At 36.5% G+C, this 17,954-nt stretch overlaps 1 protein-coding gene across 1 annotated transcript; it reads left to right on the top strand.

Annotated features, from left to right (window-relative positions):
• The first annotated feature begins 465 nt into the window (after nt 1-465).
• LOC104603656 (pre-rRNA-processing ESF1-like protein) lies at nt 466-15,242 on the top strand. The gene is made up of 7 exons (XM_010267735.3): nt 466-1,168; nt 1,337-1,411; nt 5,235-5,452; nt 6,535-6,697; nt 7,276-7,404; nt 12,849-13,558; nt 14,424-15,242. Exons 1-7 carry the CDS (start codon nt 551-553, stop codon nt 14,761-14,763), a joined length of 2,253 nt encoding a protein of 750 aa, XP_010266037.1. The 5' UTR covers nt 466-550; the 3' UTR covers nt 14,764-15,242.
• Nucleotides 15,243-17,954: the final 2,712 nt, after the last annotated feature.

The raw sequence follows: 17,954 nt of genomic DNA, 5'->3' as shown, positions 1-17,954 counted from the left end.
AATTTGTGCCCAAACTTCAATTGGAGCTTAATTCAATTGTAACCCTAAAAGCAATCCCTTGTTGGCACATTCAAGTTATGAAAATTTGAATAGTAATGAAGGATACAATAGATATTTTAACCAAAAAGGGTAAAACTAGGATTTAGAAAAATTATATTAATCACGTTGATATTAGATATGAACGGATGGATTGTAACAATGCACTAACACTTAGAGGGATATTTGAAGACATTTTTTAAATAATAGGGTAAGCTTTATTCCATTTAGTAAAAACATAGGGATAATGAAATAGTTCATCCGATAAAAAAATTGATATTGGGTTCGGATTAACCCAGCCCATGTTACACGCATGTTACTAACGGATCGGATTGGTCCCAGCCACCCAGGTACATCCGTTTCGTTATGATCCCTGGTAGCGCGTGGCGTTGGTTCGGATTAGGGCAGGGAAATACGAGTGACCCAAACACATTGGTTTAACGCCCTAAACCTAACGTATACATCCCGTAGAGAAAGAAGGTCGTGGACTCTGCAGCTGCAATCCCACTCGTTTATGCTCGAATCCTCCGTCCTTTACCGCTCGAAGCTACATCACGAGAGGGAAATGGAATCGAAAAACAAAACTAGCGAGAATGGCAAGAAGAAGAAGCAGAAGAATAGGAATGAGGAGAACAAGGACGAAGCAGCAACCCCCGCTGTAGCGGGTGCGCAGGATAACGATAACCATGGCAGGAAGAAGGTCATCACAGATGCTCGTTTCTCATCTGTGCACTTTGACCCTAGATTCCAAAAGGTGCCGAAAAATCAAGCGAAGGTTTCGATAGACTCCCGCTTTAATCGCATGTTCTCTGATAAGAGATTTACGTCGTCTTCTGCTCGCGTTGACAAAAGAGGAAAACTTAAGAGTGAAACATCAGGAAACCCCCTCCGCCATTACTATCGGTTCGAAGAAGAAGATAAGGCAAAGCGAGAGGACGACGAAGAAAGCGAAGAGAGTGATAATGGCGATTTGCAAAAACCCAGTCAAGCATCATCGGACTCTGAATCTAGTAGCGATTCCGAGCTTTCTAAATCTTCAGAAGAATCTGAAAGTGATACTTCTTCGTCCACTTCTGACACGGATGACAGGGATAGAATTTTGTCGGACGATGAAAAGGAGCTCACTATCCAGGTGAGTTCCCAATTGATTGTGATTTATGAATGTTCTTATTCAGTTGATTTGAGGCATTACGAATAAGTTAGATATGGAAGAGCCAAAGTAAAATTAAAACCAAACTTCATTGAGGTTTCATTTTTTCCCTATTATAGATTGCTTTAACTCATTTATATGAGGGAACAGGAGGAGAACATACCGGTTATCGAAAAAGAAACCCACAGACTGGCCGTTTTGAATATGGATTGGAGTCAAGTCAAGGTGCGTGATACTATTTCAATTTGAATTCTTGCCGTCTCTTACTGGCGTTTTAGTGTTTAAGAACTGAAGGGGAACTCTTGTTTCATGCTTTAGGTTCTTTTCCCCTAATATATATGCTCCTTTTTTCTACAAAAAGTATTATTGGGTTGGATCTAGTTTCCTTCTGGTGCAAAATCTGCAGATGATAACTGGAATGGCAATGCAAAGTATCTCTCTCTGTTTTCTTTCTTCCATCTCTTGCGTTTTCTTGTTCTCGATGATACCTTATTGTCATTGATGAACCGTTGAATGATGCTGAGCAATCAAAGCATGCCGGCATGCATATGATATCTATATTTTCATTGGACTGCTTAAAGCATGTTCATCGCACTTGTGAGATGTTCTATGCTTGTAATGGAAATGGTATTTAGCTACTTAATTATGAACATTCTAATGATAATACTTTTGTTCATTACACCATTGCCAGTTAAGCGCCATTTATTTCAATGTAAAATGGGCCGACTTTTTTTTTCAAGTTGAAATATTTGAGATATCATTTTGCCCCTTTGTTTTGTTTTTCACAATAAAAGTTGGTGTAAATGATAGCTGGAATATTTCAGTCTAAAAAATTATGGGTCCATCTTACAGACAAGCAAATTCAACCTTCATGGGATATCTGTTATTCTGTTATATGGTTTGGCGCCAATAGATTTCATGACCAATTCAGAGAACAAATAAGATCAAGGTTGCTAAGTTTGAATTTCATGAATGAGCAGGACAAATGAGTAATCTAGATTCAGTCTTATGAAAACTGACCTTAGTGTGGTAAGGATATATGTTAAACTGGATGTATTCTCTATTCCTCTTCTTGTGCTCAAGAGGCTTATGCTCATGTTCTGAACTACGCCTCACACTTTTGGTAGTGGAACACCTCATGTCACACCTCCGCATTTCCCTTGGGCTCAGGTCATTTCATTTCACCCCCTCTCACTGTAGAATGTTTTATTAACTTATCTGATGTAGGACGGAAAGGACAACAGTTCTACCAGGGTGTTTTGTTGTGTTAAGAAGAGAGATGACTTGTTAATATGAAAATAGAGATTGTAGTAGAACATATAAAAGTGAACGATAGAAGAAAGTGTAAAGAGAAAAAATGATAAAAAAAGAGAGAAAAAGATGTACCTTAGAATATCCAAACTTCAAATTCTTATCAGATTCAGTTAATTTATATAATTCTATTATAATTGTGGGGTCTTTTATAGAGATGTAATCAGGCCATCCCTTACAGTAGATTCATCAAAAGAAACAATAAGCTTTAATTCATTTTCAGACAAATCCACAAAAGTACCAAGCTGTCCTAAATTTGCAATCCAGTTTGCTGCTTGGTTTGCCTCATTGTAAATGTGCTTATAACTATCTTTAACTTGTCTTCTTCTGCAATATTGTGACAATCTTTGATCAACATATTGATACTCCAGGGTATCTTGCACTTCCTATGTTAACTTTTTTTTTGGGCAAAGGTAAAGTATATTTGTATTAATCAAAATCCTTCAACTATCAACTTGGAATCTCCTTCTATAATGATGTTACAATCTCCCCACTCTTTTTTTTTTTGTTTTTGATAAATAAAGAATCATATTCCATTAATTCAAAGATTAGTTGCATGAAAATTCCCTTAGAGAGGCGTGAGGTGCCGCCTCTCCAAACAGAAAGCACATAAACTACATCCAAGAGTACATGAATGTTAAAACAAAAGTTACAGTTGCGCCCAAAACAATGTTTCCCTATTTGTCCCTTGTTTTGCCAAGATATCAACAAATGCATTAACTGATCTCCCAACCCACTGTACTGTTATAGACATATTCCTTGTCAGCCATTTGAATTTCTTTAACTCATTTTTGTAGCCCCATGTGACATCCTCCAGATTATTTAACCAGTCCACCACTGTCTTAGAGTCCTCTTCAATCAGAAGCTGCTCCACATCCATTTCTTTTGCAAGAAGTATTCCTTGTATTTTGCAGCTAACAACTCTGCCTGAATAGAGTTTCCAACACCTAATGGGCCCGAGTAGAGTAGGACAACCTTGCCAGCCTCATTCCTCAGTACACCTCCCAACCTAGAGGGACCCAAGTTACCTTGGCTACACCCATCAAAATTCAGCTTCAATGAACTGTGAGGAGGGGGGACCTAGCTAGTCAATACCCTTACCTTGGAGGAGGAACAGCTTGCTACTGATAACCAATCCCTCCAACAATAAGTCAAGGAGAAATGGTTAAACAATTCCAGAGTCTTTAACCAATGTATTGACCTGTACATAATGCAGTCCTTCAAGGCTTGATTGGTCCTTCCCTTTGTCTTGGAAGATCCTGACATTCCTTTCTTCCCAAACTGTCCATATCAAGGCATCTCACGCACACCGCTACATTTTCCTTTATGGGCCAAGAGAACATGGAAGGCTTAAAGATTGTGCTTACTTCTATTGGCACATCCCAACTACACCCAAACAAAGATAGAAGCCAAACCTAGAGCTCTGCAGTGGCACTACAAGATAAAAATAAGTGATTAAAATCTCTCCACTCTTTGGCCATGACATGAGCTTCTCTAGATACTAATGCTTTTGCTACATTGATAGATGCTCTTCCTGTTGCCAGAGCAATTGCATGAACAATCTTGCCCTTGACATTCCTGGCAATGCAACCAATTGCAATGTCTCCATTGTCATTTCTTGATGCATCAAAATTTATTTTGATAGAATGGTGTTTAGGGGGAGACCAAGTAACCCAAATTTGACTCCCTCCTAGATTGCTCACTTGGATTGATTTGAGATTACTCCAAGAACTCCTTGAGTCGGATCTAGGCTCTTTCAATGATATGGATAGGACCCGCAAATTTGTTTTGCTATGTGTTCTCATTACTACTCTTCCAAATGGACCATAGGATAAACACACATTTCTCCAAAAGGTTTGAATAGCTTTGATAGGTATTGAGATTTTGGAGTCTTTCCCATCAATCTCTTAATGATTCAGATTGTTTTGGCTCTGGACAGATGTCACAGATAGTGGCCCAAGTTTGGCTTGCAATGGGGCAATAAAGAAACATGTGACCTAAATCTTCTACTTCACTGCAATTCAATCTTGTCAATCACTAACACCCTAAATAAATGGCCATAACTTTCCTAATTTGCACTGTATTGTTTGACAAGATCTTGGTGTCTGGTAGGCAATTGAAAAACATTTTCAAAGATACCAAGATCAAGCAAATCTGACAAGTTCTGAATTTTGAGAAGTAGCCCTAATGAAAAGCGATGCGATTCCAACTTATGTCCAAGAAAACTGTTGACCCCACAAGACAACCACTAAACAGTCCCTAAAACTTCTAGATACCCTAAAATACACCTAAGCTCATTGACATATACTAAAGTTTAAAATTAGAATGCTATTGTAACTCAATATCTTGCATGCTACTTATCATATTTTCACCAAAGACCATCTTTAGGTGCCTTTGGGATTGCCTGGTTTGTGGGGCTATACCATGTGCACCACAGCTGAAAAACCCCGTCTTTATTCAGAAGATTTCAGATTAACTTCTTCTTCCTCTGCGTTTGTTTCATTTCCAAAAAGGATTGCTTTTTTGCTTCCTGTTCTTTCCCTTATATTGAATTGTTACAAAATGCAAACATCAAGTATAAATGTTTGAGCTTTTGATGCTGCTTTTCTCTTGTTAAATTGAAGACATTTGTTTATAATTATGCATTGTATTTTGTATAGTGGTTAGAACATTTTCTCATGGTAGAGTGTTTCATAGTTGGTGTAGCCTTGGCTAATGTTTTCGTCATGTTCTTTAGGCTGTTGATTTATATGTGGTATTGAGCTCATTTCTCCCTAAAGGCGGACAAATTTTGTCCGTGGCTGTTTATCCATCTGAATTTGGACTTAAGCGTATGGAGGAAGAAGCAGTTCATGGACCTGTTAGTCTTTTTGGCAATGACAAAGAGCAGAGTGATGATGATGATGATGAAATTGACAATGAAAAGTTGCGTGCATATGAAATGAGTAGGCTAAGGTGATTGAATAGAAATCATAAAATTCTTCTTTATGATTACTTTTCATTTCCCATTTTGCAGTTCTTGTCTTAGTATCAGTGAGAAGGTCAAAAGGGAACAAATTAGGCTATCTGTTTCTTATTTGGGTTCGTATTTGAATTTGATATTTATGAAAATAAATTGAGGGGCATACAGTTTGTTCTGGCAAAAGATCTTCTGAAGTTATATTTAGTACATAATTCGGTATCCTTTTTTAGTTAACATTTGACAATTACAGAAAAAAAATGTTTCTTTTTAATCAAAATGGACTCTTTTGCCAAATTTTATACATCTGCCTTCCTGATTCTTTACAAGTGTATTCTCCATTTATTGGAATCTACACTCTTTTGGGTCATCTAAGTGGTATTGGTTTTACTCAGGACCTTCTAGGACTGCTGGCTTTATATTTGCAATGTGTATGATAGCTGTTTTTTAACCTCTCATTTTCTATTGAATTGCTTTTTACTTTTCAATTTTTGTTCAAAGGCTTCATCTCAAGCAGCAATTGACTTGCATATGCTAATCTGTTATAATTTTCTTATCTGAGTCTTGCTTCACTACATCAAAGCCTTGCAACTCATACTTGTTAATAATGATCAGCGTACTGTAATTATTATTATTATTATTTGAAATGGTAATGATTGCAGTACACTGATCATTGCTAACAGGCATGAGTTGTATATGCTAACCAACATACTGTAATTACGAATGTTTCAGAACCTTTTGGACTCTGGTTTAAAAATGTTGACTCAAAAGGCATGATGATTATAGTATTTGGTCAGTTTCATGGATACACATTATTAAGCTTAGCAGCCTTCATTTTCTTTTTTGAAAAAGATGAAACTGAATTTAGGTATTAGATGCTCTATATCTCACCATTCGCAACCATCTCTCCTTTTACAACTTTTATAATTGACCATATGATTAACAGTGTACATTTAAGCATTGCAAAATGGCAGTTCACTTTCCATACTACATTTTGTCAGCAAGAAGCTTTTGCTTTTGTCCCTGATATTTTCAACACTTTGTTTCACATTGCATTTTCTATTTTTTATTATTTCAGATATTATTATGCAGTTGTGGAGTGTGATTCTAGTGCTACCGCAGATTACCTTTATAAAGCTTGTGATGGAGTTGAGTTTGAGCGATCATCAAATGTGTTGGATTTGCGTTTTATTCCTGATTCTGTGGAATTTAAACATCCTCCTCGTGACATTGCAACAGAGGTTTTTCTCTAACTCATTTTGTATAACTATTAAGCACATGATATTGCATCAGTTAGAACATTAGGAATATTTTTCTTTAATTACAACTACAAGTACAGTGTGCTAAGAGCTGCTTATAAGAAGTGAACTTATTGGTTATTAACAGTAAAAAGGTATGCACAAAGTAGAAATAAAACTTTCGCTATCTATCCAAGCAACTACCCTATTAATAATGGCCATGGGTGTTTGGGAAATGTTATCTTCTTAGGAGTTTTTGCCAGTTCATTATAAGATACACCTTCTTTGTTCCCAGTCTAAGAAGTGTCTTCTCAGGAATTTTTGCTTTAGATATAAGGCAAAAAGAGAAAAAAAGAACTTTGTTTTTAGTCAAAGTATACGACTTCAGTTGAAATATCTTCAATTTCCAGTTCATAAATTTCCTAACATCTTCAGTTATTGATAAAAAGAAAATTCCTATCATCTTTGTGGTATATCCTAAAACTTTAACATTAGGATGTTAGAGATTTTTGTGAACTATGATAAATGGTTAAGGATGTCTATTTATTGGGCACATCACTTATTTTCCCCATTTTCTTCAGGCACCAACAAACTATCAAGGGTTAGATTTCCATACACGTGCACTACAACAAAGTAAAGTCCATCTTTCTTGGGATGAGGATGAGCCTCAGCGTTTGAAGACCTTAAGACGGAAATTAAATGATGATCAGGTATGTGAACTCATACACCTTTTTTCTTTTGCCATCTATGCTACCACTTGTTCTTTTCTATGGACTATAATCTATGTCTATGGTTTCACTATTTTGTGTACTGGAGTTTATGGGGAGAATAACAAGTTATTTTGGAAATACTAAACACGCTTATACCACCTTAGGGACTTAGTAGAAGGTTGAAAGCATTTTGTCAAGCTACTTAAATGGTGCAACTGCTGTTACCTTAAAAATTTGTTTCCTTTATTTTTTTCATTGTCTTTCTCTTCCCAAACCCTGGGACTTCGAGCAGATTATCCAATTTGAGAATGATAAGAAAAGTCATTGTAATATGGGTTGGGTGGCTTGCCTTGTATTGGGCATGCTCCTTGTTCACAACTACTTGTCGTATCTTCTACTTTAAATCATTAATGAATTTTTCTTGTTGATTGCTGTTTGCTGATAAAAGTGATAAGAAAAGTCAAAATTTTTATAAAATTATGTCCTTACTGGCTATATAACTCTGCTGGAGAAGTTAGCAACATGGAAATCTGTATATTTGTCCAAAGGGGGCAAATGTACAATTACTATCGCGAATTCAACCCTGTCCTCTTTGCCATTGTATCTTATGTCTCTATCAGATTCCAACAATTTTCATGGAACTGGGCTGGGCATAAAACCAGAAAAGTGAGAGGTTCAACCACGGTCAAACTGGAGGTTGAATCGTAATGACATAACATATAATATATTTATTGCAGATCATGTAAATACTATATATAATACATTTTACAAATAATAACGCACTTGAGTGTGGTGGATAGATGGTCTCTGATAATTGAACTTTGAAGGTGGTTGTTCGACTGAGATAACTGAGACTGAGTTGAAGGCCTGAACTTGATGATCCAAGAAGAACCTGGGGGCTGTGAGGGGTTCTGAACTTTGCCGTTCGAGACTTCGATTGAGTCGTGAATTCCTTCTTTCAAATTTGCCATACCATATCCCAATATTTTGGTACATAAAAATAATATATATACGATTATAATCATCTATAAAAGTAAATTTAAAAACAAAAAAGGGCAACTTAAATAGGGGCTTGCCTGGACCACCTGGCGCCTGGCCTGAGGCGCATGCCTTAGGCGCAGAGGTGAGCGCCTTCCTAAAGTCTGGCCGCCTTGATCCATGCAAGGCACCTACTCTGGAATGCGCCTCGCCTTGCGCCTCAGGCGCGCCTTTTAAAACAATGGATATTTTTTTTTCAAAATATGATTCAATTCTAGATAGAAAAATCAGGCCAACAAGTTATTTCTCAGAAGTGAAAAGTTTTCACTTCTAAGAAGTGGATTCTCGCTACAATGCTTTTAAAATAACAAACCGTGTGAAAAGTCATACGTGAGAGGGAGAGCACTAATGTAACTTCTTGCACTAAACATAACATCACTCAAAAAATCCTAGGTTCCATCCATTTCTTAGTCTATCATGTTCGGTCTCTCAATGGCTTTCCATCTCTTGAAGAAACAAGGTCTAGAGTTCTTTGGACATCAGTGGTTAGTCTAAGTTCTTCGTTTCACATCATCCATTTTTTTATCTCAGTTCTTTGTTTATCTTGTTCTGTGCCTCAGTTCTTCATCTATCCTGTTTTTCGATCTCAGATTGAAATATTCCAGGCATCAGATCTTTATTACTTTCCTTGTTCCTAAAAGGGTATTCAATCTCAGTTTGAAATAACCTGATTTTTGTTTGAGCATTACATGAGTAGTCGAATACCCATTTTTGTATGCTTTCTGTTAAGAATCTGTTTTGGATTGTTGAAGTTGTGCTTCTAGAAATTTTATAGGAAAGTTGAGAGCATTCTGGAGCATATGCTCTGAGCTGAATGATTACTTTGACTGTTACCCAGTTTGGAGGATCTTATTCTTGATGATTTTATTAACCACTTCCATTGTGTACAAGAGCTAGTAATTGCAGAAAGAGTTAGCAGTTTGGAATCAGGTGAATTGGGTAGAGAAAATGACTGCATCATAAACTGAGAAACGGATAGAGCAAAAACCTAAGAAAACATTTCTATGCATTTGGTTTAGCATTCTTCTCTCTCTGGGTTTTAATTGGTAGTGTGTTGGCTCATACAGAAAATTTTCTACATAATTGTTTATTCTATTACTCCTTTTCTTGTTTCAATTTCTAGTTATTGCTTCGATAGTTGGAATCATGATACGGTAGCATTGGATCAGGTTGAGGGCTCAATTAGTCAATTCCAGCTGAGCCATTTATCCCTATTCTGTTTTTTTCTGATCTCATTGTCACTATCCAGTATCCACCTCAGTTCTCATAGTAATGTCCTCAGAACCCATGTCATTTTCTGTAACACAAGGCAAATCAAGTGGATCGTTATTATACCCATGACAACCTTCAGCTCCTATCTCATGGCCACTGTCCACTTTTGTTTAATCCAGAATTGAATCCAAAAATTGTGCTCATTTTTTCAATATTTTCTGCCATAACTGCTAATACTAGTTAGGCTTTGTTTTGTTATTCCTTGTGATAATCATGCTCTGTTTCAGATCAACAATTTTTTTGGATGAATATTTCCAAATGCTTTGGTGAAACAATTCAAACAGAGAAGAAAATGTCATTCTGGTCTCCCCAATAGACTTTGAACAGAGTAGTAAATCTAATTTAAACAGGAGGAGAGGTGTGGTGGCCAAACGCCATTCTGGTCTTTCTGGATTCTGAGAAACATGAAGTGCCAAACACCTACATTATTTCTTTAGAATCAGGAAAGTCCAGAGTTCATTCTTGTAAACAGTAATGGATTGTTGATGCCAAACAAGGCCCGAGAGGCTGTTTAATGGCAAATTGATTTAATTTTCATTTTTGTAAACAGTAATGGATTGTTGTACAGAGACCTGTTGTACAGTGGCTTTTTCCTGACATGAGATGTATACTCTTGTTGTACATGAGATATCATATAGGGTATACTGACATGAGATGTATACTCTTGTTGTACAGGGACTTTTTCGTTTTTACATTTTAATGACATTATTTTTTTATCTGTAAAGGTAAATTTTATTAAGAATTTTATCAAACTTGAGGTTACAAATTTGTGAGTAAGTTACCTGCATCCATAGAAATAATCAAATACAACTAGAACTGCAGTCCCCAAACCCAGCCTTACAATTTAGCCCAAAATAGTTGATGCCTATTTGCCCCCTGTTTAGCTAAAGCATCATCCATGCCATTTGCAGTTCTTCTCACCCATTTAAAAGTAACATTTAATTCACTTGTTAAGCTTTCAATTATTTTACCTTCTGAAAAAAAGAAAAGAAAATTTTGACTAAAACATATTCATGAGGTTTCGTGGTGCTTGTTTGCCGATGACATAGCACTAATTGATAAAACTAATGAAAGATTAAATGCAAAATTAGGTTTATGAACAAATACCTTGGAAACAAGAGGTTTTAAAATTAGGACTCAATTGGAATATATGGTGCATAGTTTCAATAATGATAGTAATGCAAATCAAGGTGCCGTTAGGATTAGAGACCAAGAGATAACTCAGTGAACTTTTATGTTATCTTGGTCCAATAATCCATAGTAAGGGAGAGATTGAGGAGAATGTTGCCATAGAAGTAGAGCTGGATGGGAAAAATGGAGGGGGCATATGGTTGTTTTTTTTTTTTTTGTGATGGGTGCATTCCACTTAGGCTAAAGGGAAAACTTTATAAATTGGTTTGCAAGGCCAGCAAAGATATATGGAGCACAGTATTTTACAGTCAAGAAACAACACATCCGGAAAGTGAGTATAGCAGAAATGTGAATGCTGAGATGGATGAGTGGAAAGACTTGAGAGGACAGGGTGGATGAGTGGAAAAACTAGAAAGTAGACTGAGATGGTCTGGTGATGTGAATAGAAGACCATCTTTAGCACCCATAAGAAAAAAGATCTGTTACAAGCGAAAGGGGCTATTTAGTGTGTATAGATACTGTGTTTCATATTTACTGTCTATTTGTTCCTTTTACATGAAAATAATCAATCATGTCCATTTAAAATTAACACCTTTTGGATGTGCCTCTGTCTCAAGTATCATACATGGTGAATGGTCCAAACTGACTACTCTACAACTATTAGCATCCACCCATTACTTATTTTCTTTGAATAATTGATAGTTTGATACGACATTTGGCTGTTGTTGGTGCATGAGATGGAGTTAATACTTGTTGGTTCACTCGTAGTAATATGATTAATATCTCCCATGCAAAGGTCTTCTCTTACGGTTGTTTTAATTAGATAGCATTTTTAAGTATAACTGACTAACCCCCATTTCTTGCAGACTGGAGTAATGTACATTGTCTGTGTAGAAAAAATGCCATGCCTGTTTGTTGAAGTTTCAGTTCTGATTATTATTCTCCTTTTAACTCAGTTTTGATCAATTTTATGTGGTCTTAAGTGCATTTTGTATTCATGTAGCAGATGCATGCCTCATGACACTTTTACCTATCAAGTTTAACTAACAATACATTAAAAGGAGTTTTGACTGGTTTTGGTTTGGTGTGCAAAACAAAACAATGGATAAACCAGTCTGCAGAGATTTGGTGTAATTTGAATATTCTAGAAAGAGTCGAGGAACCAGTTAAAGGGCTTGGTAATTTGTTTCACACAGGAAAAGGGGTTTGGTATTATATTCTTTAACTAAGCACTTTGTTTTGTGCAGAATGGTGGTTGAACAGGGTTTATGCATCAAAATCCATGAGATAGATGATGGAGTCTATACTTTTCATTATTATATGTTCTGCATATATTTTTTTTGACACATGCACCTTGTCCCTCATTTCTTTCTTAATTGTGCAATTTTGTTGAACTAAACTGTTTTTAAGGTTGATGACTTTTTTGTTGAACATATATTAGGACTCTCTTCAAGTAGCCAACCCTATTTTTTGTCAACTAAATTCTTAATTCTTTCTGACTATTTTTAGAGTTGGTACTTGAAGCCTGTTTTCCCTCTATCCTTTGTAAAATTAAGACCCTCTTCAGATCTTTGTGTAATACAAACCCATGTACTCGCCTCTCTTTATCCTTTTACACTTCCATTACAGTTGATCTTACAGGCATTGTTGGTTTGAACTGCTTTGCATATTACTAGAGTTCACTTTCCTTGTTTGTTCTCTCCTAGATTCTGTTGGAGTCTTGCAATTCATAAATTGCAACATCCTCATCTTTGTTAATAGTTGTAAATTTAAATTAATAATAGGAACGCATTTTATAATCTATCAACTATGCAAGTGTACATGCTTTTAGAGTTTCAAATGGTTGTTTTGTCAGACAATTTGCATCAGTTCTGAACACTTGATAATGTATTTGGTTTGTGGATCATGTGTTGGAATGTTTACATGAATCTTTCTTAATCTCTTGTTTGTACCTTCCCTCAGCTTCCTTACTGGTATTGTTTCTGGTGTTTTGTCTGCTGAAGCTAGCTGACTTGGAACTAAAGGAGTATTTGGCTTCTGATGATGATGAAACCGATGATGATGAGAATAATGAATCTATGGATGGTGATTCAAAAAAGAAGCTTGATAAGCGCGATATGTATCGTGCTCTTGTACATTCTGGAGATGGTTCAGACGAAGATGGTGAGGAGGATGACAAGGATATGGAAGTCACTTTCAACACTGGCTTAGAGGACCTAAGTAAGCGTATTCTTGAGAAGAAGGACAATAAATCAGAGACAGTTTGGGAGGCTTACCTGAGAAAGCAACGAGAGAAGAAGGCAGCTAGAAAGAAAAATTCCAAGTATTCATCAGGTGATGAGAGCAGTGATAGTGATCAAGAAGTACCTGAACAGCCTGATGACTTTTTTGTTGAAGAGCCATCAGTGCATGGTAAAAAAGCAGTTCGAAGTAAAAACCCTCAAAAGGAAAAGCAGCAGCAGGAAACTTACAAGGAACAAGAAGTAAGCCAAGCAGAGCTTGAGTTATTGCTTGCTGATGATCAGACAACAGAGCATAATCTTAAGGGATATAATTTGAAACCCAAAAAAGCCAAGGGCAAAAAGGGCAAAAAGGCGAAGGATGTGCCAATGGAGGGAAAGCTACCATCTGTCGACTACGATGATCCACGATTTTCACAACTTTTTACTTCTCCTCTCTTTGCCTTGGACCCAACAGACCCACAGTTTAAAAGGTATATTTCAAGAAGCAATCCATCACCAAATTGATTGTTCCAGTTCAGGAAAGGTCCCGAGTCTTGAAACATGGAGGGCCATAATTTCATTCTCTTGAAGAGATGGTAATCTTGTACGTGTTTAGCCCTTACAACACCTCCTAAATGTGGCATCTGCCTCGGTAAGGATGGAGAGGATGGCTCTATAGGGTTGCAGAGGGTGTCTCATTTAGGGTGTTGTAAAGGCTACACTCTATAGGCATGTAAAATTAACAGTCCTCGTAGAACGTAAAAATTTAAAATTGAGGGAGAGTGTTGCTATGGGAATAGCTGGATATCTCCATTTGCAACAATTACCTTGGGGATAAAAAATTTCAGCCTTAAATGTATCTATGACTTGCATATGGACCTAACCCCTTGTTTAGATACTCCTAGAAAATTGTGTATAGAAGATATAATTGGATCATTGGGGGCATCCAATAGATGTGATAGTTTTAGTGCATGCAATAGATTGATTATGCTTATCTTGATAAAGGCTGGGAAATTCTTGTGCATGCAATATTGCAATGTACACCTAGACAAGGTTTAAAGTTCTGATATTAATGGATGGTACTGTGCTTAATGGTATTGAAGGTCATCCTGACAAGTCCATCTGTGATTTTTTCACTGAAAAACAGTGTTGATCATTCGAGACACATGATGCACATTTTTTTTCCTTGATTTCTTTTTTTTTTTTTTTGTTTTTATGCATGCTCATATTTTAAACCTTGCTCATGGAGATCCATACAAAGCACAACCGTTTGTATTCCAGTGCTTCCTGTGCATCTCAGTTGCATTCAGAGTTTGTTTTTTGACTACTACTGAGGAATGAATTCTGATCTTGCAGGAGTGCAGCTTACATTCGGCAATTGGCACAGAAAAATAAAAAAGGTGATCATGAAGATGTAGCAGATAAAGGACCGGAAGAAAAACAAACTCAAATGCCATCTGATAGCATGTCTATCGAGCAAGCACGTTCTGATAATGTGTCACTAAAGAAAGAAAAGCATGAACTCTCATCCTTGGTTCGATCAGTGAAGAAAAAATCCCAACAAACTCAAATGCAAACAAAGGATAAGAAGACGAAGAAAGAGCAGAAATTGCAATCTGATTCCATGTGTAGGAAGAGAGAAAAACCTGAGCTTAGTGAATTGGTTCGGTCACTAGAGAAAAAGCGCAGAAACTAGCGAAACTCCTTTCCTTTAGAGGGCAAGTGAAAATATATGGTGGAAAATCTATAACCAAGCATCTTTTAGATGCTGTCTATTTTATTGGATTTAGTGCCTGGCTATAGAAGATACGTGATGCTCACTAGAGCCTAGAAGTGAACCAGGTTTTGTCAAGGCTTATCAGCAAAGAACTTGAGAGTGCAAACACAAGGTTTCGAAAGTGCAAATGTGATCATGCGTGACTCCATTCTCATAGAGGAAAAGTTCGCCATGGTTAGAGGTGCACTGAAGTAAAGCTGAAGTTTTATCTCAAATTTTTGTAGAAATAATTTGGCTGCCTAAATTCTATACAATAAAATTAAGCTGTAATAATAGAAATCGGTGCTGCATACATTACGTTGTTGGATGAACTAACGTGTCACGCAGGGGCAGACTTTTGGCAAAGTTTTATCTGTTTGGATTTTGGTTTGGAATTTGTGATTGACACTTTTGCCGAATCACTTTACTTGCTTGTATCTGGTTGTCTATAAGTCACTATTTTAATTCACTGTACTGTACCATCTTCAATATGCAAAATCGATACAGATACTCGTTAAATGCTAACAACGACCATCCAAAGGAGCCTGGGTCACTTGAAAGCAACGAGAATGCGAACACAAGCTAAAAGGAGTATTTTTTTCCTCCTATGTATTTTTTGAGTAAATCACCCTCTTTTTTGGATCATTTGCATAGGCAACAGTTGTAGTTTGACATGGTAAAAGAATCAACCGTATTTCTTACTGTAAGAAATGATGTTTTTGATATGGAAAACAAGAACGCTGGTATTACCGTATTACCCATGACATGAATGTTATATATGAGTGTCAAAGAAACCTTTTAAACAAAAGACCTGGGTGCGCTTTCGTATTTATTTCTATTCGTTTTAAGAGCTCACATGACCATATTTTCAAATAAAAATTACATTCTTGATGGAAGACCAATTAAGTGGTTGAAAATTATAAACATGGTTCTAATGGTTGTTAATGTTAAAAATCTCGGGCTCGGCTTGCTAAATATTCCAACTTGCTTAAAGTAATTGAGATCGAGTCAGGCTTGGCTCGAGTAGTTGGTCGAGCCAAATTCAAGCTTCACAATACCCGGCTCAAGTGGTTTGTAAGCCTACCGGGTTCATAATAAAATACTATTTTTAAATATATTTATATTTATAATATAAATAAACATTAATTTTTATATCAAATTATTTTCAATATTTTTAATATACTTAATATTAATATGCTTATAACTTTTAATACTAATTTATATATAATCTGCTCAAGTCAAATCGATCAATTACACCTAGTACCAACATCCTTCAAACATGATCTAACACCATACATCACGAGATTGGGGTCACCATAAAATTATCTACCATGTATGAGAGTACATGTTCATGGGTAGGGTCGGGCCAGGTTCAGGCTGGACTTTGCCTCTTTATAAACAGATAATCACCAGGCCCAACCATCGGGCCTAAATCCCAGCCCGGGTCTGAAGCCTGACTTTGACATGTATATTATAATATATTAATTATATAATATTAATAGTAGATTATATATTATATAATATTTTATTCAATTAATAATTTAATATATATATAATACTTTTTGCTATTAATTTTACTATTATATAATATATATTATGTTATTAAGACATCATATTTCTATATATTTAATATTATTGGGCTGGACTTATTTGGGTAAGCCTGAGCCCAAGTTGAAAAAGTCGGATATGATATTTAGAGCATGCAGGCTTAAAGTTTTGTTCAAACCTGACATAGGACAGGCCGGTCTGGGCCAGTTCATCGGGCTACCCGGCCCATGAACAGGTCTATATGAGTAGACCTGTTCATGGGCTGGGCCGGGCCGGGCCGGGCTTGTATAAGTATCAATAGAATACACTCAGGCCTGAGCTTGAGCCCGACCCGACCATCGGGCCTAGGTCTTGAGCCCGAGTCTGGGCCTCATATAAAGCCCGAAGCCTGGGCCCGGCTAGAAATTTGAGAATAGATTTTTTTTTCTTTTTTTGTTCAATAGACGTGTTTTATTTAAATTAAAAACTTTCAAAACTAAAAAATAATAAACATCTCACTATTATTTGGAAAAAAGAGAACAAAGAACCAATATTGTATATGTATATATCATTAAATAGGAAAAATCTATGATGCGGGAAAGACATGATATCGGAAAAATTTTGACCAATCAAAATCCACCTATGAATTTTGATAAATAACACCTAATTGGCCATCACATTTACGGTTCTGGCTAACTGGTCAGATATTTTTCAAATATCATATCTTTTCCATATCATAGTGGAACCCTATTAAATAAAATATATTTTTATTATTTAATACATAGTATCAATTATCAAGTCAGGCTCAGGTTTAGGCCAAGCTTTTTTGAGAAAGCCTGAGCCCAACCCAAAAAAGTCGGGCCTAGTGCGTTAGGCCTGAACCTGAGCTGCGGGCCTAAAATTATGATCAAGCCTGATTTATAATGGGCCGGGCTACCCAGCCCATGAACAGGTCTACATATGAGATATGCAGTCAGATTATGTTGGAAGTGTTGAAAGTAGTTGGCAGAACCGAACTCTGTTAAATAGTAGTTTCTTAGTGAGACTGAGTCCAGCCTTCCCCCCAAAATAAACAACTTTTCAACATGATCTGAATACGCACATCTCATACATGATGGGTCCCAATCTTACGGTGAGAAGTGCGGCGTATATCATGTGGGGACAGGTTTTGTTAGGAGATCCCAATACAAATAGTGATAGGAGTTAAACTATTTTAAGCCTTTCATGTAAAAATGCATTTCTTGACTTTTTAATTTTCAGGAGAAAATCCTGCAAGAATAAAAGGTAAGGAAAATATTTGAAAATAAAACTCCATTAGCAGGGGGTATTGGGCAATCTTTTGTTGTTCAAAACAGAAACTGCCTCAATAGCAAAATTATATTGTTTCAACTTTTAATTGACGGAACCCCTGTTTTGGTTTTGAATATCAAACACGCACACATTTTAGCAAACAATCCCCGGTAACACTAACGAGCACCACGCCAGATGTAAGAATGAATCTGGCTAGGGGAATGCATGACAATGCGGCAAATTGTAATTTAAGGATATTCAGACCGAAGTTAGAATTACCTGATGATGGAGGTTTTCTGCATCTCACACTGCTC

Source organism: Nelumbo nucifera, chromosome 5 (assembly GCF_055504915.1).
Source record: "Nelumbo nucifera cultivar China Antique chromosome 5, China Antique-T2T, whole genome shotgun sequence".
Taxonomy (NCBI): Eukaryota; Viridiplantae; Streptophyta; class Magnoliopsida; order Proteales; family Nelumbonaceae; genus Nelumbo; species Nelumbo nucifera.
This window is presented reverse-complemented; position numbering and strand designations above follow the sequence as displayed.